The sequence below is a fragment of the Leptonychotes weddellii genome, chromosome 6 (genome assembly GCF_054177405.1).
Source record: "Leptonychotes weddellii isolate Sample4059 chromosome 6, ASM5417740v2, whole genome shotgun sequence".
Classification (NCBI taxonomy): Eukaryota; Metazoa; Chordata; class Mammalia; order Carnivora; family Phocidae; genus Leptonychotes; species Leptonychotes weddellii.
In genome coordinates, this window is record NC_138374.1 from 17553912 (window position 1) to 17576380 (window position 22469).

The 22469-nt window shown below is 47.7% G+C and overlaps 1 protein-coding gene across 5 annotated transcripts in view; it reads right to left on the reverse strand.

Moving 5' to 3' along the window:
• RBM20 (RNA binding motif protein 20) overlaps window positions 1-22469 on the reverse strand; it is a 185373-nt gene that overhangs the window by 34781 nt on the left and 128123 nt on the right. For 4 of the 5 annotated variants that reach the window (XR_014146199.1, XM_081823554.1, XM_081823555.1 and 1 more), the window contains exons 2-5: window positions 14518-15604; window positions 13039-13100; window positions 10849-10943; window positions 10381-10478 (exon numbers count right to left, since the gene is read on the reverse strand). Coding sequence is in view for 4 of the 5 variants with exons in the window: in XM_081823554.1 (XP_081679680.1) it covers window positions 10381-10478; window positions 10849-10943; window positions 13039-13100; window positions 14518-15604 (1342 nt within the window). In the remaining variant the exon portion in view is untranslated. The remainder of the gene's footprint in view (window positions 1-10380; window positions 10479-10848; window positions 10944-13038; window positions 13101-14517; window positions 15605-22469) is intronic. The other variant, XM_081823557.1, reaches the window with a different exon arrangement.

A 22469-nucleotide genomic window follows, 5' to 3' on the forward strand; every position in this document is an offset into this window, starting at 1 on the left:
CCCTCAAAACGTCCACCACGGATCACCCCAAAGACGGTGTGTCGCCCCTGAAGTTTTGATCATTGTTGGAACTCGGGGTTAAATTATACTAGTCTGTACTGTTCTGTACGTTTGAAATTTTTCATAATGAAAAAATTTTCAAGGATATTAGCACCGACAGAGAAAGGCAGGCAGGGGAGGATACCTATCAACTTGTCAACACTAGTTATCTTCAAAGAGCAGAACTGGAAAGAAGTAGGAGGAAAGAGGTTTTTAACATTTTTCTTACATACCTCATATTGTGTGACTACAGAAAAAAGAGCACAGCAAGGATTTGTGGGGAACCTTATATATAGACGTCCACGACAACAACCTGTGGTTTAGGGCAGTGGCTTTCACAACTGTGTTAGCCTTGAATCCTCCCCTCAAATACAAGCTTGCTCACCAGCCCAATATATTCCACAAATAAGAGGAGACGACAAACCCCGGGGTCCAGCCCCCTACTGCCGCCACCAGCCAGCAGCCCCAAAGGACCTCTGAGGAGCACGGTTTGGAAGCCAAGACCGGGGCCTAATCCAAACTCTGGGAGGAAGTGCATCTGTTTTGTCTGTGCAAACCTGAATCAGCCTGGGGTCTCTGGGAGGTTCAAGAATTAGCACCCAGAAGCTAATCCAGTGTGCAAGAGAAGGATGCAATTTTCCAAACCTGGAACGTGGTCTAATAGCATAGCCCACATTTGCATAATCACCATATTCTATGATCAAGTGAACTTCAACATCAATTACATTTGATGTGGGTCTTGTTCCTCGCGAGGGCTAATATTTGGGTGATTCTATCACAAAAGCCCTCATTTGTCTCATCCGGGCTGAGGACAATTAGAGTCAGTAAGAATTTCCTTTTATGGGGGCGCCTGGGTGGCTCAGTCGGTTAAGTGTCTGCCTTCGGCTCAGGTCATGATCCCGGGGTCCTGGGATCGAGCCCCACGTCCGGCTCCCTGCTCAGTGGGGAGCCTGCTTCTCCCTCTCCCTCTGCCTGCCGCTCTGTCTACTTGTGCTCTCTCTCTATCTCTCTGTCAAATAAATAAATAAAAATCTTAAAAAAAAAAAAAAGATTAAAAAAAAAAGAATTTCCTTTTATGGCTCAGCCCTGAATTGGAGAAACCCAGATGCCCCTTGCAGACCTCCCCCTGCACCATGTCCAGAGGTCAAGAACTTTCCCAAAAAGGAACGGGATTGAGCGTTAAGGCCCAGGCAGCTCCCAGCGCAAACCTGCACCTCCAAGGAGTGCAAATAGAGCTCTTTGTAAGCTCTGAGACTTGGCGTCTGAGCCTGGCTAATAAGAACTGAACTCTTCTCCAGGATGACTACCTAAGATGCAGGATCTCTGTCTCTCCTTTAGGGTGAGCGGGCCACACAAAGACCACAGACGCAGCTGAGCTCTGAGGCAGGGCAAAGCGGCTGGTCCTCAGAGTTTATCAACAGGCAGGCCGAGCTGGGTGCTCTGCCTGGCCTCCTCCAAGCAAGCATGCTTCTGCCCCATGTGACACTGCTGTGGTCAGCGTGGGCTAACTCGTGCTTGGACGACAGGGCAGACACACAAAACCACGGGGCCATTCTGGGCCGCTCCCTGCTCCTTGCCTGTCCGGTTGCCTAGTGACCAGCATGAAGGCCAGCACTTCTGTCACTGTCTCCTCCGGGCTGGGAAAAGCTGCCCACAAGGCTTGTACCCGAGCTGCTGGGCAGGGGAACAGGCCTCCTGAAGAGTAAGCACCCCCTCAGCTGCCAGTCACCAAAGCGCAAGAGGAATTCATGCCGTGGACACTGTTCGGTCCTAAAATGAATGGGTCTCAGTTAAGGTTTACTCTCAAGTTTTAAAAATGTATTTCATGAGCACTTTCTTCTCCCAAGATTTTTAATCAGAAATAAAAGTTGGATTTTATCGATTCCCTTGTTGTCACTTAATATCACATCGTCATGAGACTTTTAGCAGCCTCCCAGCTACTTATACTAATTTGGAGCTTCTCAACTGGTGGTGGGGCCCGTGGGTCTGCACTTGACTGACTCAGGGTGGAGGTCAAGGACCTCCAGTGGACCACCAGCGGCCTCTTCACTTCAACCGGTTTACTTCCATTTCTCATTTTCTGAAGTGACCCATGAAATGAAAATTTTGAGGACTGAAAAATCTTGAGAATCGCCATGTTAATGGTTTGTTTGTGTTGTGTCTGGCTTCAGGGCAAGTGAGAAACCCTATCTGGTTAGAAAAAAAAAAACACAACATTTTTTATGTGTTATATTCTTTTGTAAATATTTGATTTAGGATAGCTTGGTCTACGTTCTTTTCTGTCATAAATCTAACATACCTTTCCATTAAACTCAATTAGGTTCAAAGTCATATTTGATTCATAACAGGTGTCCAGTTATATGCATAAGCATTCTAATCTATTCTTGAGACCGTTTATATAAACGCGGCTATTATTTGCTTTATGCTCTATGGCAGATCCGAACAATGAGGCAGAAAAAGGGAGGGAGGAGAGCGGGACAGGGAGAGGACGGGGGAATGGGGTCTTCAGCGGAACAGCTAGAGTAAAATTTGTCCACAGGGGGCACAGATGACCCTGAGTGCCTTTGAGCATGCCGTATGATGCTATACACTAATTCCCAGCCTGGGTTTTCTAATGAGTCCTTAAGGGTCTTTGAAGGTAATAGTATTTCAAAGGAGGGTCATGATTTTTGACATTTAAAAAACCTGAGTTGAGTCTCTTTATTCTATCAATACGGTAACCCTGGTTAGATCTTAAGCTGATGAGAAATTCTGAATGGTATGTCTGTGTTTTTGATTAATAAAAATGGGTAACTAGTTAATTACTCACTAATATAAGTACTTTCTTTGGCAGATACAGTACTTTTCCAAACATGGCATGCAGGGCAGTGGCTGCTTGAGGTAGGTAGGAGTCGATGATGAAGGGGTTGGGCTGTAAGAAGCGGGGGCTTCCAGATGTAGTGGGAGACAGGGGACCTGGATCCGAGTCCCAGCCTGGCCACTGGCTGGGTGCATGACAGGGAAAAACTCATTTTCCTCTCTGAGCCTCAGTTTCCCAATGTCTGGAATGAGGGAGGTAACCTATACGTCGAGAGTCCTTTCCAGATGTGAAATATCTGTGTTTGTGTGGTTCTAAATTCTACAATTCCACTCCTCCCAGAAGACTTGCCCAGCTAAACCCTAGGATCTAAGACAATGATAACCTTCCCCAACTGTGTTGGGCATAAGCAGGAAACCTGTGTCTTTCCCACCCGCCGTCCCAGTGAATGTAATGTTTCTGCCCGCCCTCTCTATGTGATCAGCTGGTTTCAGCATATGCACATGTTTACAGGCATGTTCATCCTGCAGACGTGCCTATGTTGGGGGTGGTCTCATCTTTACAGGGCTGAAGATAAGTTCCAAGCAGTGAGCACCTTGCTGAAGAGCGAGCCCTGCCACTCCCTGAATGACTCTGTGCCTGCAGCGCCTAGAAGAGGTGAGATGATATATTGGGATGAACTAAAGAGGCAGGCCTGGTGCCTCCCTGGGAACAGACACACACCAAGTCTGGGCCGTAAGTTCTCCAGGGACCAAGGCCAGGGCAGTGAGCATCAGACAAGACCTGGATCTGCGTCTACACCCCAGTGACTAACCCTGGGGAAGTTTCTGAATTTCTCCAAGCCTGAGTTTGCTTATCTATAAAACAGGGAAAATAAAAATTGATTTCACAGGACACTTTAGAAGACAAAAATGCTATAAAGTATGTAAATTGCCTTGGTACGATGCCTGGCATCCAACAGGCTCCTTAAAATATATATGTCTCCTTCATTCCCCCAACAGTTAAAGGATATGCTATGATGGTCCCCGACTGAGAAAAAAAATTCAACTGTACTGTGATTATGTAAGAGAAGTCCGTGTTCCTTTTTTTTTTAAGATTTTATTTATTTATTTATTTGAGAGACAGAGACACAGTGAGAGAGGGAACACAAGCAAGGGGAGTGGGAGAGGGAGAAGCAGGCTTTCCGCTGAGGTGGGAACCCGATGTGGGGCTCAATCCCAGGACCCTGGGATCATGACCTGAGCTGAAGGCAGATGCTTAACGACTGAGCCACCCAGGCGCCCCAAGAAGGTCTGTGTTCTTAAGAAATTCATGCTGACATAGTTAGGGGTGAAGAGGTACAATGTCTCCAGTGGTTCAGAAAAAAAAAATGCATAAATGATTAGACGGATGGATGGATGAATAGACAGATAGATTAAAATGGATGAAGAGAAGGACAAGAGAGAGAGATTGATAGAGAATGATAAACAGGCCAAAATGTAAAGGAGTAGTGAATCTGGGCAAAAGATACACCTTTAAGGCAACTTTTGTGTAAATCTGAAATATATTAAAAGTAAAAGTTACAAAAACTACACTTTAAAAGATGTGTATTAAGTGTATATGTGCTCTGGGGCAGAAGAGTAGATGTATTTAGAGAGAATCATTTAAGACTTCACCAACTTGACTTTTTGATGCGCTGCGTTGACGTCCCACCCACTGCTCTGCCTGGAAGGCACACATGGGACAGGTGCACCTGTAACTGTCAGCCCAAAGTCAAATCTCTAAGAGAGCTAAGGTGTCAGGGGTTGTAACCAAAGTCCTGACTACTAACCTAAAGGGACAGTCATCCTTTCCCAGCCTGGGGGCCACTTCAGTCGGCCTGCAGGCCCGCTCAGACCTGGAATGCCCCCATGTGCAATCAGGGGCCTGGACTGGCCATTTTCACACGCCGAAGTCACTTACTTAAAACCAGATGCTGCTTCTAATGGTTCATCTGGCTGGGTCCCAGGCCTCTCAACTCACTCAATCCTTTATAAATGGATGGAAATGTGAAAGCAGCAAACAGACTGTATAGGAACTTTCTGAGACCTTTCCATGCCCTCTGATGCAGGTGGGAACAGGCTTCATAGATGAGTTCAAAGAAGAGACCAAGTTCAATAACCCACAAAGTTGCAATAAAAATGTGGCTTAGGGCAAAGGGCCTGCTGAATGAGAGGAGTCTCTCCAAGTCCCTCCTAGGGCGACAAAGCGTAGACTGGATCTTCAATAAACAATTTCTGTGTTCCATCCTGATCTCCTTTGGATGTGACCCTAATTTCACCTGACACAGCCTCTGGTTTTGTGCTAAACACACCTGAGGACAGACACAGGGCAAATATTTATTCCTTATGGTATGGATTTTGAACATACTATGCAGATAGCAGATGGGCATGGGTTGCATAGCTATGGATGTTGGCTTAACTTGGAGGGGAGACACAGATATCTTTATTAACACTTTCATATATTTTATAAAGCATACTAGCTTTGACTTTAAGTACATCTACTTTTATTGGTGCCAGACCTGCCTACAGGTCTTGGGTGGTTCACCTGCCAAGTAACTTCAATATCCCTGTAAACCTTGGAGTCACAGAATCTTACACTCTGATGCCTAGGAGAAACTAACTGTGGGCAACTAAACAGTGGTTGATTCATGATTACAACTCTGGTCTTGCCGAAAAATCGATCATTCGCAGACTTGATAAATCAAGGTAAATGCATTCAATAAATGGTGTTACAGCATAAGATAGGGTTTTATGTTTAGATATGGAAAGACGTCTAGACACCAATTAAAATACGTATTGAAAGAACCAAGTTGCACAATATTATACGGCATTTTCTGACGTTTGCAAAAATATATACTTTTTCTAATTAAACATGCACACGTACACTAGCTAGAGATGAACAGTATAAGACATTTACTGTCAGTTTTCCCTGTAGAGCTGGATTTTCTCTTTTTTATATTTCTGTTACTGTTTGGATTTTTTATACTATGTTTGTACTACTTTTGCAACAAGAAAAAATACTTAAGATTTGTAAAAAGAAAAGGAAAAAACCTCCAGAAAACAAAAGCCACTCAGGTATCCTGTTTCCCCCTCGCTCTCTGCTCGCTTTGAAAATGCACAAGGTGACCCCCACCCAGGGCCCAAGAGCAAGGACAGAGCTGGAGGGGCAGGGGAGGGACAGGTATCCTTTGCCACATCAGTTACTGCTCTTCACGCTCTCTGCAAGTCAGGAGACCAGGGTGCTCTGAGCCATGGACCAGGAAGGCCACAGCAGACAGACAGAGGAAAGTTCCGGAACTGCCAGTCATCTGAGGAGCAACTTAAACCTCTGGCCTTCCACAAACATGTATGTTTCTCTGTGCCTCAGTTTCCTTACTTATACAAGTTTTCTGGTGGGCAGGGTTCTGGTGAGAAAGAAACCCTGAACAAGATGTCTGGCCTCCCAGGCCAGGGCAGCCTGTCAGCAGCACCAGCACTACATAAGCTCCGAGGTGGCTGTGGAAATGTCAGCATGCAAAGTGCATCCTGGACAAGCACAAGAAAACTATTTACAGCCTGAGAAGGCCCCAATGGCCCCTTCCAGGAACCCGATTACTCTGTTTATGACTATTCAGGCAGCCAAGGATAAAGTGCCTCTGCTCTGTCAAATGGCAAAAGCTTAAGTGAAAGTGAACACCCCTCTCCTGGGACCCTGGGGTGGGAGGGACGGGCACAAATCACCGCCACCACCAGCAGCAAACCCAGCACACCACTGTCAGTTCAGTGTCCCATCTCTGTCAACAATAAACACAGAAATGAAAGGCTCACACTCCCACAGAGCTGACAGAAGCGAACGTTCAGCCCAGCCTGGGCTTGGTGCAGGTGGTAGATGGGTTGTTTGGTCCTTTTAGATTTTGCAGTAGTGCAGAGACCTTCCGAAAGCCCATTCCCAGAGCCCTGTGTCGCTTTGTTTTCCTGCTTAAAGACAGGGAGCTTTAGAGACAGCAATTGCTCTTTGCTCCATGAATAACAGTGATATTATAATGGCAGAGTCCTGGCTGGTTCTGGTTTTACTCAACCAAATGTGTTTCTGAAAAGCTGTATGTAAGTGGAATGGGCCTTAAAAAGCCCTGGCACAGGACCAGAAAACATTTCTGAAGAAAAAAATGCATCAAAGCTTTTATGGGTTCTCTATGAGGGCTGGGAGGGGGATAATGGAGGAATTTCCCTGTCCTCATGAAATATTTCTTTTCTGTTTGAGTTTTCACTAAGAGCATAAATTATGTAAGCAGAAAAAAAGAATAGAAATGTATATACAAAAGGAGCCCACTGGGCACTCCTCGAGCCTCACAAAGTGTCTTCTGGTAACAGAGTAATCACCCCTTGATGTATCTGCTTATCTTTGGAGGTCAGTGTTTGTAGGCAGAAAAAACAATAATTTCTCTGAGGGACACCTCTGCTACTTAAAGGAGCCTTGCAAAGTCTCTTTCTGTAGCAGATGAATCAGCTCTTCATTTTTCGTCTTTTCTCCACATGTCAGTATTTGTGTACTTCCAGTTTTCCTAAAGACAGACACACTTGCATTCGGTGGACCAGAATCTGACAGACAATGTGACCATCCAGGCACTGATGATACAGAGACTGGTTGGGGCAGGCTTTGTCCTTGTCCCCCAGACGTCCTTGGGAAGGTTCATGTGACCAACAAGACCTCATGGAACTTACAACAGTAAGACCAGTCAGGTGGTGCCCCTCCCCATCCACTGGATCTGTAGGAAATGTCTCCAAACAGCTCATCTTGGGGTACTGTCACAATGCAGAAGAATTTGGGTGCCAGGTCTCACTGGCCCCTTCACCTTGCTCCATGGCTGACGGCTAGCTGAAGCCCAAGAAGTTCTTGCCATCCCCAAGGCAGCTTCAGATCCTGCTGAGCAGTGTGTGGCGTGGAAGTGGATGGGGGGTGGGGGGGTGGAGGAAAAGGCTCACTAAAGAGAGATCATAGCAAGGAAGAGAACTCAGAGACCCTCAAAAAGGGGCAGCAGGGCTCAGTGGTTACAAGAGAGGCTTCTAGAGCCAGGCCAAATCCCAACACTTCCATTTATCAGCTGTGTGACTTTCTGCAAAGCACTTAGTCTCTCTGCGCCTCAGTTTCCTCACGTCACGGGGTTGTCTGGAGGATTCAATGACATAATACATATGAAAATGCTAAGAACCTATTAAGCACTATATAAATGTTAGCTATGGTCAGCATCGTCAGCCTGCAATGTCTGGGGTCTCCGTCTCCTGCTGGCTGCCAGTGCGGAAAGCGAAGGGCTCCTAGTGTTGCCCCTCCTCAGACTCAAGCCGGATGAACTCTCATCTCTAGGCGTTTGGAGGAAGTTGCACTCAGAGCTTCTGCTCGTGTATTGACACGAGTTATCATGGAATCATTATCAACAGGAATCATCAGCTCGCTTGTGCCCACCACACGCAGAAGTAGAGTGCTTTCATGGGAGCCTGGCGACGCCTCTAAGAAGGAGTAGACACGACCACCGGAAGTACCAGACAGATCTGCGCGGGAGGGAGGTACACTACCACCGACACGTGCCCAAGGTCACGGGGCTCCTCCCCCCGGCCAGCCATCGGCCGTGGGGCAGTCACGTGACAGCGCGGCCTTGGACGGGATAGGTTCCCCACAGGGGGTTAAAAGGACTAGTTGCTCCGTCGCCGCCATTGGTGCTTCTGCCGCATGCGCAGTTCCCACGCCGCCGTGGGTCCGTGTCATGCGTGATCCTCGTGACAGCTCTGGTCTCTGTGCAACCTGGCTACCACCTTCCAGCTCCGACCACCCCTCAGGAGACCGCTCGGAGGGTGTGAAGCTTCCAAGATCTGAGGCATCATCCAAATGATCAATTACACAAGTCGGGTAAAGATGCAGCTGTTTGCTTTACTTTCGAAAGTCATTATTAGTGGGGTGATTCCCCCATTTAAGGAAACGGAGCCTCAGAGCAATAAAGTGACTTGCTGGTGGGCTCCAGACTAGGGCTCGACCTTAGGTCTCTTGGCTCCACACGCACAGGAAAGGGCTTCCGGCTCACGGGTCAGTGCTGGAGGGCGGGGTTGAGGCACGGAACAGACGCACAGGCATCCCGCTCTGGCTTCTCCTCCACCACTCTGCCTCTTCCCCTTTATAAAGGGGCTCAGTTGACACTGGCTCCCTTTCCCTGCCCCGACCCTTGGCCCACCTGCCGCCTAATCCAGCCTCCCCAGCCTGGTCACAGTCCCTTTGTCCTAGGGCTAAGATGTCAGAGCAGGGCTGTGGGCACAGACATGCCTCCACGATCCACAGTGGGAAACAGGCCCTGCGGTGGGGCTGCTGCTGGCGCTGCCCGCACCCCCATCCAGACACAAGGTCAAAGACAAATGACAGGTCTCCTCACTGAACCCAGCCATTCTGCTCTCCTGGGACTGACCCAAAGCTGCGCTACCCCAGCGTGGCCCTCAGCATGGAGAGTGCAGAGTGGGAAACCACAAAATTCTCTTTCACCAAAACGTGCGTGGGCTGTCGGCCCAGAGCTCCGCCTTGGAGCGCTTCTCCCATTAAACATCACACACAGACACAAACAAATGGAAATCTCCGCCCAGGCAGGCCTCCCCACTCACTCATCCCTCAGGGCCTAACACCTACACTTCTCAGCTTGCCCTCCTGAAGTTTGCATGACACCCCAAAGCAGCAGCGTGCAGGGGACGGCACGCGGGGCCCACTCTCAGGAGCTCGTGCTCGTGGGTCGCAGGAGAGGAGAGAAAGAGCTGCTCCCCGCCGCCACAAACTGGAAGAAATACACGCATGGCCACAAACACACGGACACGCACCCTCTAGCAGGGTCCGGCCACACACATTTTGTTTTACAGCCGGTCTGGTTCTGCGTCTCCCACCTCCTTCCACGTCTTCTCAGGAGAGGAGGTGCCCGACAGCTTCGGGAGGAAGAGGCCACACGCGGTGGGCAAACAGCAAAACCAAGAGGGAAAGGAAACTGTCACCATCAGTGGGAAAAGGAGGAATGAAGCTTTGGGGGACTGAAGAGCAGGTTGTAGAGAGAGGAACGAAAACAACCAAAAAGGATTTCATAGAAGCAATTATTTCCCCAAAGGGCCAACAAATACCATGACTACACGGTCCTTACTTTCAAACACATTTTCTCTTTCTGGTTCAACCTTCAGAATTACCCAATCACAGGAAATAACCAACTTGAATAAAATACAAAAAGTCTTAAAAACACACACACACACAGAAGCTCAAACCTCCCCCCCACCCCAAAACAAATATCGAATGCTAGAAAGTCTAGGCATGCTTTTGATTTTAAGTATGTTAGTTTTTTTATCTATGTGTTTCAATACTAGCTGAATTAAACAACTGACCTCTGCCCACGGGACGCGTTTTCCTGTACTACACAAAGTCACATTTGCGCTAGCTTCATCCCAGCCTCCTCTGTGTACCTCTATACCCAGGCGGAGCCGGTGATACAAATGCGTGGACAGTGACAATGGAGAAAATGCTTCTGTACTCACATTTGTCCCAGGGGAAGCCGAAGGAAATGCGGGATTTGACTGAGCAAATGACCTTGCTGGAATGGCCGCGTATGATGATCCAAGATTTGAGGCATAATCTAAATGATAAATTACACCAGCTGTGTGAAATCCTAGTCATTTACTTTACCTTCAAAAGTCATTATTAGGATGTAAGTTGGAAAAAAAAATTAAAATTTCCTCTTCATATATTGATAAGTGATTGGTGTGATTTTTACCCCTGGGCATACTGACAACAAAGAATTTATGTCTCTAAGAGCCTAGACAGTAATGCCAATATATTTTAGTGTCTTGGGATCTGTTTGCTTTACATATATACCTATAGATGGTGGGGGGGTGGGTAGGATAGGGCACATCGGCAGGGAAGTTTAGTTATTAAAGACCTGACATCATAAGCCTTTGGAATGCTGGTTTCTGCTTCAAGCTGCCCACCCGAAGGGCCTTACTCACCTTCAGAGTTCCCAGCAGGGTTATAAACGGCTGTGCTGTTTGGAGAGGAACACAGCGTTCCCTCCGCCGAACCGAGTACGCACCGGATACCAGCACTGGAGAGGGGTGGAAAAGGGGAACCAGGATCTCAATAAGTTAAATGAAGAATTACCATATGACCCAGAAATTCCACTCCTAGCCATGGGCCCAAAATAGTTAAAAACCGATGTTCAAACAAAAACTTGAACATGAATGCTCATAGCGGCACTATTCACAATAGCCAAAAGGTAAAAACAACCCAAATAGAGATCAAAAGATGAACAGATAAACAACATGTGGTACTTACATACGATGGGATATTATTCAGGCATAAAAAGGTTATATATGCTACAAACATGGGTGAACCCTGAAAATATTCTGCTGAGTGAAAAAAGTAATAAAAGGTCATATATATTAAATGACTCCATTCGTATGAAATGTCCAGAAGAGGCAAATCCACAGAGATAGAAAGCAGATTCGTGGTTGCCAAGGACTACAAGGGAGGGGAAAAGGGAATGACTACTTAATGGGTATGGGGTTTGGGGTAATGAGAATGTTCAGGAACTCCATAGTGATAATATTAGCACAACCTTGTGAATCTGCTAAATACCACTCAATTGTACACTTTAAAATGACTAAAATGGGGGCATCTGGGTGGCTCAGTCGGTTAAGCATCTGACTCTTGATTTCAGCTCAGGTCTTGATCTCAGGGTTGTGAGTTAAGCCCCACATTGGGCTCCACCCTTGCTGTGGAGCATACTAAAAAAGTAATAAAATATATTTACTAAATATATATATTTATATATAAAAATAATAATAATATATTTACTAAAAAAATAATAAAGATATAAAATAAAATGGTTAAGATGGTGAATCTTAAGTGAATTTTAACACAGTAAAAAAAGAGGGAGCCAGAAAAGGGAGACCCTTATAAAATTATTTTTTTTAATTGTGATAAAATATACATAACACAAAATTTACCGTCTTAACCATTTCTAAGTGTACAATTCAGTGGCATTAAGCACATTTACCTTGTTGTATAACCATCACCACCATCCATCTCCAGAACTCTTCATCTTGCAAAACTGAAGCTGCCCCCATTAAAAACGAACACCCCACTTCCTCTCCCTTGAGCCCCCAGCAACCACCATTTTGCTTTTTGTCTCTATGAACCTGACTCTTCTAGCTACCTCCTATTAGTGGAATCATCCAGTATTTGTCCTTTTGTGACTTGCTTACTTCACAGAGCACAATGTCCACAAGGTTTAGTCATGTTGTCACAGAGGTCAGAGGTCCCTTTTCTAAGGCTGAATAATATTCCAGTGTATTGATAGACTACATTTTGTTAATCTGTTCATCTGTCAGTGGACATTTGGGTTGCTTCCACCCACTGGCTATTGTGAATAAGAAAGGGAAGCCTTTTCGATGTACTTCTCTCAAAACACTCAAGTCCAGTCTGGTGTTCACATCTTGGGCCATGTGCCCTCTCCTCTGCCTGGAGGACCCCAGCCCCCTGCTTACTGCTCTGCCCTCAATCCGTCCCTTTCTCTTCTCAGCCCAGCAGCCACAGCCCCGCTCGGTGGAGCCAGAAAGCATCACTCCTCTGTTCAGCTCTCTGATACTCCACTCACTCTCAAAGCAAAAAGTCCTCACAAGAAGCCCAGGAGCTCAGGATCTGGGCCCCGGCACCTTCCCTGGCTCCTCACCCCAGCACTCCGCTCTCGTCACACCGATGTTGCCTGAGCATCCCAGGGCCACACCAGGGCCTTCAAACTTGCTGTTCTCTCCGCCCTGGGAGTACCTGTCCCCCAGACAGCCATGAACTCATTCCACTCCCTCCTGAGGTGTCCTCAGAGAGGCCCTTCCCCAACCACCCTATTTAAAATGCAAGGGCCAGCCCCCTGGAGGGCACATGCATGCGCCCACATGCTTCCTGCCCTGTCCTGACGCTGTTTTCTGCTTAGGTTCACCACCAGGGATGCTACCGAAGTCACTTGTTTATTTTATCATCTGCTCCTCTCACCCACGTTAAGTATAAGCTCCTTGAGGACAGGGACGTTGCCTGTTTTGTTCTCTGCTGCTTCCCCAGCACCCAAAACAGAACATGCCGTAGGTGCTCAATGAATATTTCCTGAGCATCTGCATGCGCCTGTTCTCCTAGCCAGCACTCACTTTTCAGAGAAGACCAGGCATTTCTGAGCATGTAGTTTTCCTTTCACATGCAGCTCCCAGTCCTAGACCAGAAGGAAAGGAAAGTGACCGAAGTAGAACTGAGTCCATGAGAAGGAAAGGGACGAGGGCAGGCTTCCCCGTCAGGCTGGGGCCCGGGGGGGTGGGGGGCGGCTCAGAGCCCAGAGATAGGACCAACCCTGCCAACACCTCTCCCTCCTGGGCTCCTCCCCACACCTGCTTTCCCGTCCATCCATCCATCCGTCCAGCCCCCACATCCTGCACCCATCTTGGACAGGAGCCCAGAATCCCAAGCCAGAGTCCCTCCTCCCCTCTCAGTGGACCCTTGGTCTCATGGCACCTCCCACCTCCCCCTCCCTTTCTCCCCCCCCCCGGGGACACCCCACCCATTTCTATGACTGGTTGGGGAAATCTTGGCAGGTGGACTCACAGTGAGCTGCCAAGCTTAAGAAAGGCTTATGAGGGACAAAATTGGCCATCGCCTCGCAGTGTCGGCCACCCCCGCCTCCGCCACTGATGGCAGGGATGAACTTGCACAGTGTGACCCAAGCAGAGGCAAAGGACACTGTGGCGTGACTCCCACTACACCGGGATCACCGTGCTCTGCAGACAGTGTGGGCAAAGAGAGGCTGCTTAAGAGTGCTTAAGCCGCACAGGTTCTGGGAGCACCAGACCCACGTTCGAGTCTCCACTCTGCCGCTCTCTAGCTACGGGGCCCTGGACAAGTCCTTTCCTCTTTCTGGGCCTCGGTTTCCTCATCTGCAAAATGAGACTGATAATAGGATCTACCTCACAGCGTTACTGCTGGCATATGGAAAGGATTTATTATATGTTAGCTCTTTTAATATTATCACTTTGGAATATTTCACTGCATCATTAATACATTTGGGGGGGGCATTTATACTATAATAGACCTTTGCTTACATGGGCCCAAAGCATCTTATGACCACGGGGAAGGTGTGATGAGGCTCCGTCTCCATCTTGCAGATGGGAAACTGAGGCGCTCTACAGTGATGTGTCTCGGTCTCACCTGAGAAGTGCTCTCTGGCCCTCATCCAAAATTCGGCCAGCGTTTTCCTCCCCTTCCATACTCAGTACGATGTACTCTGGGCATACCAGAGAGGAAGAGCCCTCCTCAAGGAGGCAGGAGACCAGTTCCTGAGTCCCTTCTCTGTCACGCAGCTGGGGTCACCTGAACCCCCGCTCGGCCGCAGCTTTCTCTTCAATAAACATGGGTAAGGATCTCTTACTTGCCTTAAAGCAAGGGAGTGGCCCTCATACATTTCTGAGATGAATTTGCGTTCTAATAACTATAATTTTGATCGAGGGTACCGATGGCAAAATCCTGCCACCGAGTCCCCAAATGGAACCGTTCCTAGCTCCCAAGGAGCAAGTGTTGGGCTGTGGTCGTGAGCCCCCCAGGCTCCAGCTGTGGCTCCCGGGCTGGCGTGGAGGACTCACCTTCAAATCAAACGCCTTCTTGTCGCAGATGCTACAGATGTGTGGCAGGTGCAGGGGGGCCACACCGTGAAAGTCATTCAGCTCGTGAGCCTGCAGGGGCCGCACGGACAGCAGAGCCTGCTCCTCCTTGGCCCGCTGCCGGGCCCCGCTGAAACCCTGCTTGCTGTTGTTAAGCCGACCCCCAAAGGAAGGAGGGGTCCTGTCTGGGGTGGGCTCCTCGGGGTCATACAGCTCATAGGGCTGGCTGCGGGGTGGAGGCCACAGGTTAGGGCCTGCCGTAAGATCGGGCTTGCTTTGGCCAGAGAATCCGTGGGGGCTCTCCCACTGGCTATTTGGACCCTGCAGCAGCGGACCTACCTCGCCTTTCATGCCCCCGGCCTGCTCAGCCGCGAATCCACCTGCCACATGCGACCCTTGGGAGTTGGGTCCGTAGAAGTCCTTGGGAAAGGCAGGTTGGCCATCTTGCCCTGAGTGGCTGTAGGGCCCTTCATAGGTCACACTGCCCGTGGTAGAGGCCACGACTGGCAGGAAGCTGGGCTGGCTGTCTGTTTCAGAGCCGTACGCCTGGCAGGAGTTGGCCTTGCCATACTCGTAGAATCCTGCTGCAGCGGGAGCAGGTGCAGTCTTGCCAATGCCCAAGATGACTGCTGGCTGGGCAGGGGTCTGAGGCATGACCCCACTGAAAGGATGCATCACCACGGCGTTGGGGGGCTGGCTGGGAAGGCTCACGGAGGGTCCTGGGCCTCGTGTCTGGCCGGGGGGCGAGAAGGCAATTGCATTAGAGGGAAACCGGGCACTGGATATGGTTGCAGCATGTTGGGGCACCCCAGTTTGGCTGTGGGGGGCGCTGATCACAGACGGATGCCTCAGCTGGTTGAAGAGAGGCTGGGACATGGCCACTTTGGAGAGGACTTGGTTCAGGACTGAGGCGGCCGCGGTGTTGTTGGTGACAGCTGTCTGCGCCAGCTTCAGCCGGTGGAGGGTGAGCTGGGCTTGCAGTTGAGCCAGTTGGAGGCTGGCAGGTGAAGGAAGCAGAGGGTTCGCGTTACTGACCGAGAACGGGTTCTTGTCCAGGAGCTTGGCGGCACTGCAGAAACACAAAATCTAGATGCACAGCTAGTTTTCACCCAGGGCGCCGGGGGCTCTTTCTTCGCTTATCCCTGGTCCCCCATCTCCTATAAAACCCACCCACGCAAACCCCACATACAAGTGAGTCTGCAAAAAGCCTGTACTCACATATACACCAATTTGTTTAAAAACTCTGATAGAAAAAATTATTTTATGACAGAACGGTCAATCTCACTGGTAATCAGAGACACAAGCTAAAACCAATAGAAAAAATTTTTTCTCTAGCAAAATAGCAAAAAAAAAATATATTTTTTACTAAGAGCATTCAGTACTGATAAGATAAAGTAGAGTGGACACAATGTTAGTGATAGTCTAAACTTGTGCAACTTTGTTAAAAGATAGCCTGATAATCTGCACTCATTACAGCCATACTCTTTGACCTAATAATTCAGTTCTATAAATCTGTCCTAAGGAAATAATGCAGACAAAACTTGCCCAAAGGTGCTTAATAATACTACATCATTTAAGAGTCCAAAGTTGAAAATTACCAATTTCCGATAACAGGGGCTAGGGGACAGTTTAAACGAAGTAAATTATGATATATCTACATAATAAAATGTCAAGGAATCATTTACTATTGATGTAAATTTCTACTTTATTATGTAATCTTTAAAACATTCAAAAAAGTATACCCAACACCAAGGTTAAAATAGGAAACATTCCAACATACTAAAATCCCCTGGTCTCCGCTCTCCCCATCCATGCCGCACCCCATCATTGCCAATGGTAGATACTACTCGAATTTGGTAAGGTCATTGTTTACAACAACAACAAATTAGTGACATGAGCAAATCCATATACTCTATATGTTAAGCAAAAAAAAAAAAAAAAAGCAGGCTTCACATTCACATCCAGAGTAAATTATGTGTATATTTGTGCCAAACACATTTTCATCCCAATCCTCATTTCACATCCAAAAGCAACAGTAATCAAGCTCCCTTCAATCCACTCTCAAACCCAACTAGCATAAGGAATAATCAAAAAAGTTACAAGTGAAGACTCTGAATCTGAAGTCGTAGGCAGTGGTAGGCACTCACAGAAGCTTACTGAGGCGGTGTTCTGTCTTACACGTGCCTTTCATGTGACCTCTGTTAGTTGGTTGTGGTGTTTCCTTGACCAAAAACCAGGATGCACGATCTGGAAAGGGGACAGACTTTCCCAGAAAGTCTGGATAGGTGGTTACCATTGTCAGGGCTCTTTGGTCAGACCGTGTTTTCTGGGTCTTCAACTCTCCTTCTGGGTAGTGGGTGATCGAGGAAATGTGTTTGGGATGTTGATGAACTGGAATTCCCAGGTCATGTTAACGGTAACGGGAAGAAGAGGACTGAGCATTTGAAACTGGGGTTACCATGGACAACCCAGGCTCTATATTCAGCATGCCTATGGGAGTGTGGGGCAGAAATAGCAAGGCTGGGACCCTTCACACAAGGTCTCCACTGTCACAGGCTCTGGACAGAGTAAATCTGATGAAACAAAGAAGAGAGAGGCTGGGGGTGGACCCAGTGAGGAAAAAAGGGGAGACAAGGAAAGTGTGGGCCATGTCACAGCTCTCCCACTTTGTGGAGATGTTTCGAGGAAAGAGGGCTTCTGCTTAGGCTGGCACTTTGCATTGGTCTGAGAGAACCGTGGGAGGCAGGGAGGAGGTGTGGAGGTGGTAGAGAGGAAGGTGAACAGGAGAGAGCCTAACATTTACTGCGCGCGATGCTCCTGTGTGACCAGTGCTCAGCCTATGTCATCCCCTTTGATGTCTCCATCAGTCCTATTGGGTGGAAAAGGTTCACCCCATCTTGCAAGGCAAATCTAAAGTGCAGAAAGATGAGGTGACCTTCTTACAAACACTCACCGTTGGTGAATACAGGCGTGGGATTCAAACCCCAGCCAGGTTTTGAAAAGAAGAGAAGGGGCATAGGTGGTTAGGTAAGCAGCGTCTCAGCCCTCCCTGAGAACACCTTCTCTTCATGGGCTGCAGCACTGCTTTGTTTGAAGTGAGTTCTCAGAACATCAGGCACACCAATATTCAAACATAAGTGTAAAACACACTTCAGAGCCAGATAAAAATGATTTTGGATTACTCTTTCCCATTCTGTGAGAAATCAAGAGTTTTCCATAAGTCACTGAAGAGACATTACCTTCACCCAGCCAGCAGCCCTGCTGTGCTCCCAGGACAGAAGAGTTTGGCTGTATTTTAAGATATTGGGGGGCTGGGGGAGTCATGGTTAAAGGTGGTTACAGAGCTTTCCTCCTCTGGAGTAGTTGTGCTGGTTACAGCCAAGCCTTGGTGCCCCAGTGTGTCCGGAGCACAAATCATGACAGCAGCAGAGCTAGGGAGGCACTAATTGTCTATGTAGGCGAGAATATGAAGGGAAAAGAGGATGGTCAAGAGTCTGATGAAAGATTTCTACTTGTGTAGTATTAAGTAGCTGAGCTTTAGAAGAGCAATTAAGCTTAACACAAAACCCTGCCCACACAGGGCCAACCCTTCCTACCAGGGTTGTCCACAACACAGCCTGTCCCACTAACAAGGTGATAATGAGGTGCCAACTTAATTTCCATGACAGGGTAACACAAGATTGGTTTTGTTTTTCCCAGAGAAGTCAGCTGTATTTTCTAAAACTGTGTTCTGGACTGGAGGGAGCTCTTGCAGGAGATTCCCCTTCACCTCTGAAAGGACACGCGAGAAGAGCTGTCTTTCCAACTAGGAAAGCCAACCTCGCTGGGTATTTGTAGGTCAGCGACGAGAAACAAGTGCTCTTCCGAGTGGCGCGGGTTACAGAAGTTTACCCATTCCGACGCAGCATGAAATAAGATTCACAGATTTTCTTCCCAACTTCTGCTTTGCCTCACAAATTCATATTGTCCCCAACCTTCACCAACTTTGAGTGGAAGTGATTTCATATGAGTCAACAGAGTTAGGGACCTCTTTTGAACCAAAGATCCTTAAAAAAGAAGAGACACATCATCCTATTAAAGAAAGAAAGAAAGAAAGAGAGAGAGAGAAAGAAAGGAAGGAAGGAAGGAAGGAAGGAAGGAAGGAAGGAAGGAAGGAAGGAAGGAAGGAAGGAAGGAAGGAAGAAAAAGCAAGCCCTAAAATCCTTAGCCTACAAGAGTTAATAACCTAAAAGTCAGGTACATATAGCAATCATATTTCTAAGCCCCAAACTGGGCCATATGATCTGAGATCTCTAGGGGCTAGAACTAATGTCACCTTCTTGTATTCCTGCCACCTCCGTTTGTCACTGTTACCTCACTTAACACATCCTGCTTTGTGTTAAAAATAATTGCTTATGTACCTTTCTCCCTCTGCTAGACATAAGCTCCACAAGGGAACGGGGCATGGCGTGGAGATTTTCACATCATCCTGGCATGCTGCCTCGTACCTGGTAGTCACTCAGTAACTTCAGTGAACGGAATAAAGAAGGAACATAATGGATGTGGCTCATCAGAACCTGGTGGCTTTAAGATGGGGACCCCTCATTTGACAGTAGACATCTCTGTGGATAAAAACCCTCGAACAATTCAAAAAAGAGAATCTAAATATACCCAGAAAGCAAATGGATTTTGCTGTTGTATACAGCGTAAACCCCAATCAGGTACAGAGTCACTTGCCTAGAAGAGTGCCTACCATTCCCCATTCCAAAGCAGGAGTTCCAACACATCCTTCTCCCTGCCCAAGTCTAGGTTTTGAAATTGAATGAATAATCCTTGTGGTAGGCTGAATAATCCAATCTTAATCCCCAGAACCTGTAAATGTAACCTTACATGGTAAAGGGGACTTTGCAGATGTGATTAAATTAAGGATCGTGAGATGGAGAGATTATCCTGGATTATCTGGGTGGACCCGATATAATCATAAAAGTCCTTATAAAATGGAGGCAGGAGGATCAGAGTCAGAGAGAGAAGATACAAGGACAGAAGCAGAGGTCTGAGATGAAAGCAGAGGCAATGCTGGGGCTCTGAAAACGGAGGAAGGGGCCACGAGCCAAGGAAATGCAGGCACTCTCTAGAAACTGGAAAAGGCTAGGAAATGAATTTCCTCTTAAGCCTCAAGAAAGAACCAGCCCTGCTGACACCTTGACTTTGGCTCTGTGAGACTGATTTTGGATTCCCGACCTCCAGAACTGTAAAATAAGAAAGTTGTGTTGTGGGGCGCCTGGGTGGCTCAGTTGGTTAAGCGACTGCCTTCAGCTCAGGTCATGATCCTGGAGTCCCAGGATCGAGTCCCGCATCGGGCTCCCTGCTCGGCAGGGAGTCTGCTTCTCCCTCTGACCCTCCTCCCTCTCATGCTCTCTGTCTCTCATTCTCTCTCTCTCAAATAAATAAATAAAATCTTTATAAAAAAAAAAAGAAAGAAAGTTGTGTTGTTGTGAGCCACTCAATTTCCAGTAGTAGGTTACAGAAACAATAGGAAACTAATATAATCCAGCAAGAAAATTAGATGTAAGAGAAGCTTCCACTCAGAGACGCAGTGGTGGGTACAGGGATATTGGCTGGATCTGGTTGGTATAGACTCATGCCCCCCAAGGGCCTAGGAAGCACAGACCTTCTGACTGGGTGTCCCAACACCCTCTGGGAACCTTGCCAGAAGCCAGCAAAACCCAAAGGTCTCTTCCTTTTCAAAGTCAGCTTTCTTTAACCCAGCTGGATCAGTGGCAACCTGGGAAAGCTTTGAATTGCAGACCCTTAGGGATCAAATCATCCTCCCAGCCCCACAACAAGGAGAGAAAGTGACCTGCCCAGAGCCACATAGCTGGGTGACAGCAAAAATCTTAGTGAGAGCCCAGATCATCCAACCAGCTTCTAGTGCCTGACAGAATGGCCTTGCCTCCGAAAGCCTAACTAAGCCCCAGAACTATCTATTTCATCACCAAATTATCATTTCCATCCATATTTATCTCTCCACTCTGTTCAGAGAGATACTGACTACCTTTGATATGCAAGGCACTCGCCAAGCACCAGGGAGATGCAACGTGCAGTTCCCTTCTGGGATCCCCACAACTCGACGTGGTAGCGGGGATGCCCCCTTGTCTGGTGAGGGGGGAGGGGCAAAGTCCTCCACACCTGCTGCATTTCTTCTCCTGAAACTGTGCAGTGGCACAGTTTGCAGCCAAGGAGTGGAAGTGTGGACCGGGGAGGAGGGCGTGCCGCACAGGGAGTTCTGTAGCCTGGGCATCTGGCACCGAACAGGAACAGCTTATCACTCAGCACAGCCACTGTGACTCACCCGGGCCTCTGCAAGACTAACTGCCCCCCCAGAGCCGAGGTTGCCTTTCTGAGCCATTAACTGTTACAAGGAATTCTTGGTGCATAATCACATTAAAAACTTTGGTTTCCTACTCACTTTGACAGCATTTTTTAATTAAAGCAGCATTTCTCTCAAGAGTTTTAAAAATAAAAGATAACTTAAAGGAGAACTAGTTGCCTTTAGAATGCCAGGATATTTAGGAGATCCAGATGAAAACTGTTTCTAATGGTTTAATTCCGTAGTGTTGAAAGGATGTGCAACATATTGTATTCACCAGAGAACGAAACAGCTGTCTTGGCTTGAAAATGCTCATTATTTATCCCAAAGCTCATTATTTGTCCCAAAGGGCTTTCATATTTTATTCTGAGTCCAAGCAGGCTGCACTGATGGATTAGTATTTGGGCACAAGGAGTGAGGCAGTGTCCTTCCTTGGTTTGAGTCAGGCCGGGTGCTGGAAATTCAGCAAGATTTTTGTGATGTAACCCACCGGGTTCTGAAAGGAAGGGAGAGCACCCAAGACACAGGCAGGAGCCTCTGCTCAGAATGAGACTCCATCAAAGGGGCCAGTGGGACATTCATGTGTTTGTTCATTTGGCCTACATGGACTGAGCATCTATAATGCGCCAGGCAAAGTTGCTAGGTGGTGGGAACAAAGAGATGAGCAGAGAAATCTTGCTGAGGGCACAGGGGAGCCAGATCATCAGAGGGTGATGAGTATTCCGACACCAGTAAGCACAGAGACAGCAAGGCACAGGGGGAGGTCATTCAAGCCTCAGACATTTTAGAGAAATGTAACCAACGAAAGAAAAGGCCATCTCAAGGGCTGTCCCTGAACTTTGAACAAAGACAAACATTCTGGACTGATTAAGGCACCTACAGATGCAAAGATGTATCAGCTGTTGGCAGCTGTAGGGTGAACTGTGGTCAGAGACCCAGGTTTCCCCCTGCTTCTTACTGGTTGTATGATGGGGAAACGTCACTTAATTTTTCTGACACTCAGAATTTTCTCATCTATCAAATGGGACAGTAACCTCCATCCAATGGGACACAAGCCCAGCCAATCAGAGTCCGCTGGCCACAATGACTGGCTCAGGGATGGACACTCCCTGACATTTTGTTGGAGCAACTGGGAGAGAGACATTCTTTCATCCTGCCATGCCTGGGTTGCTAAACTGGTTGAATTTAAGCCACCGCTTAAGGAGAGGCTGCTTGAGAATAAAGCCAACCCAAAGGCACTGCCCAAAGAGACCAGCACAGGCAGCTCCTGAACGACCTCCTAGGGAGGCCTTGAACCAGTTTCCCCTGCATCTGCTTGGACATTTCTGTACATGAATCAATGCTTTTCCTTTATTTGCTTCATAAACAAGGTCCTCATCGTTAAATCAGGGACAGCTATATCTAAGCTACAGGCTTTTCCTGAGAGTTAAACGACAGGGTGTACGTAAATTGGTCTGCATGGTTCCTAGCACACAGTAAGCATTCACTGAGCAGGGCAGCAGCGACCATTTCTACTACTAGTCTTTTTACCATCATCATAACCATGATGATGGCTATCACCCTTACCAGCACCATCACTATCACC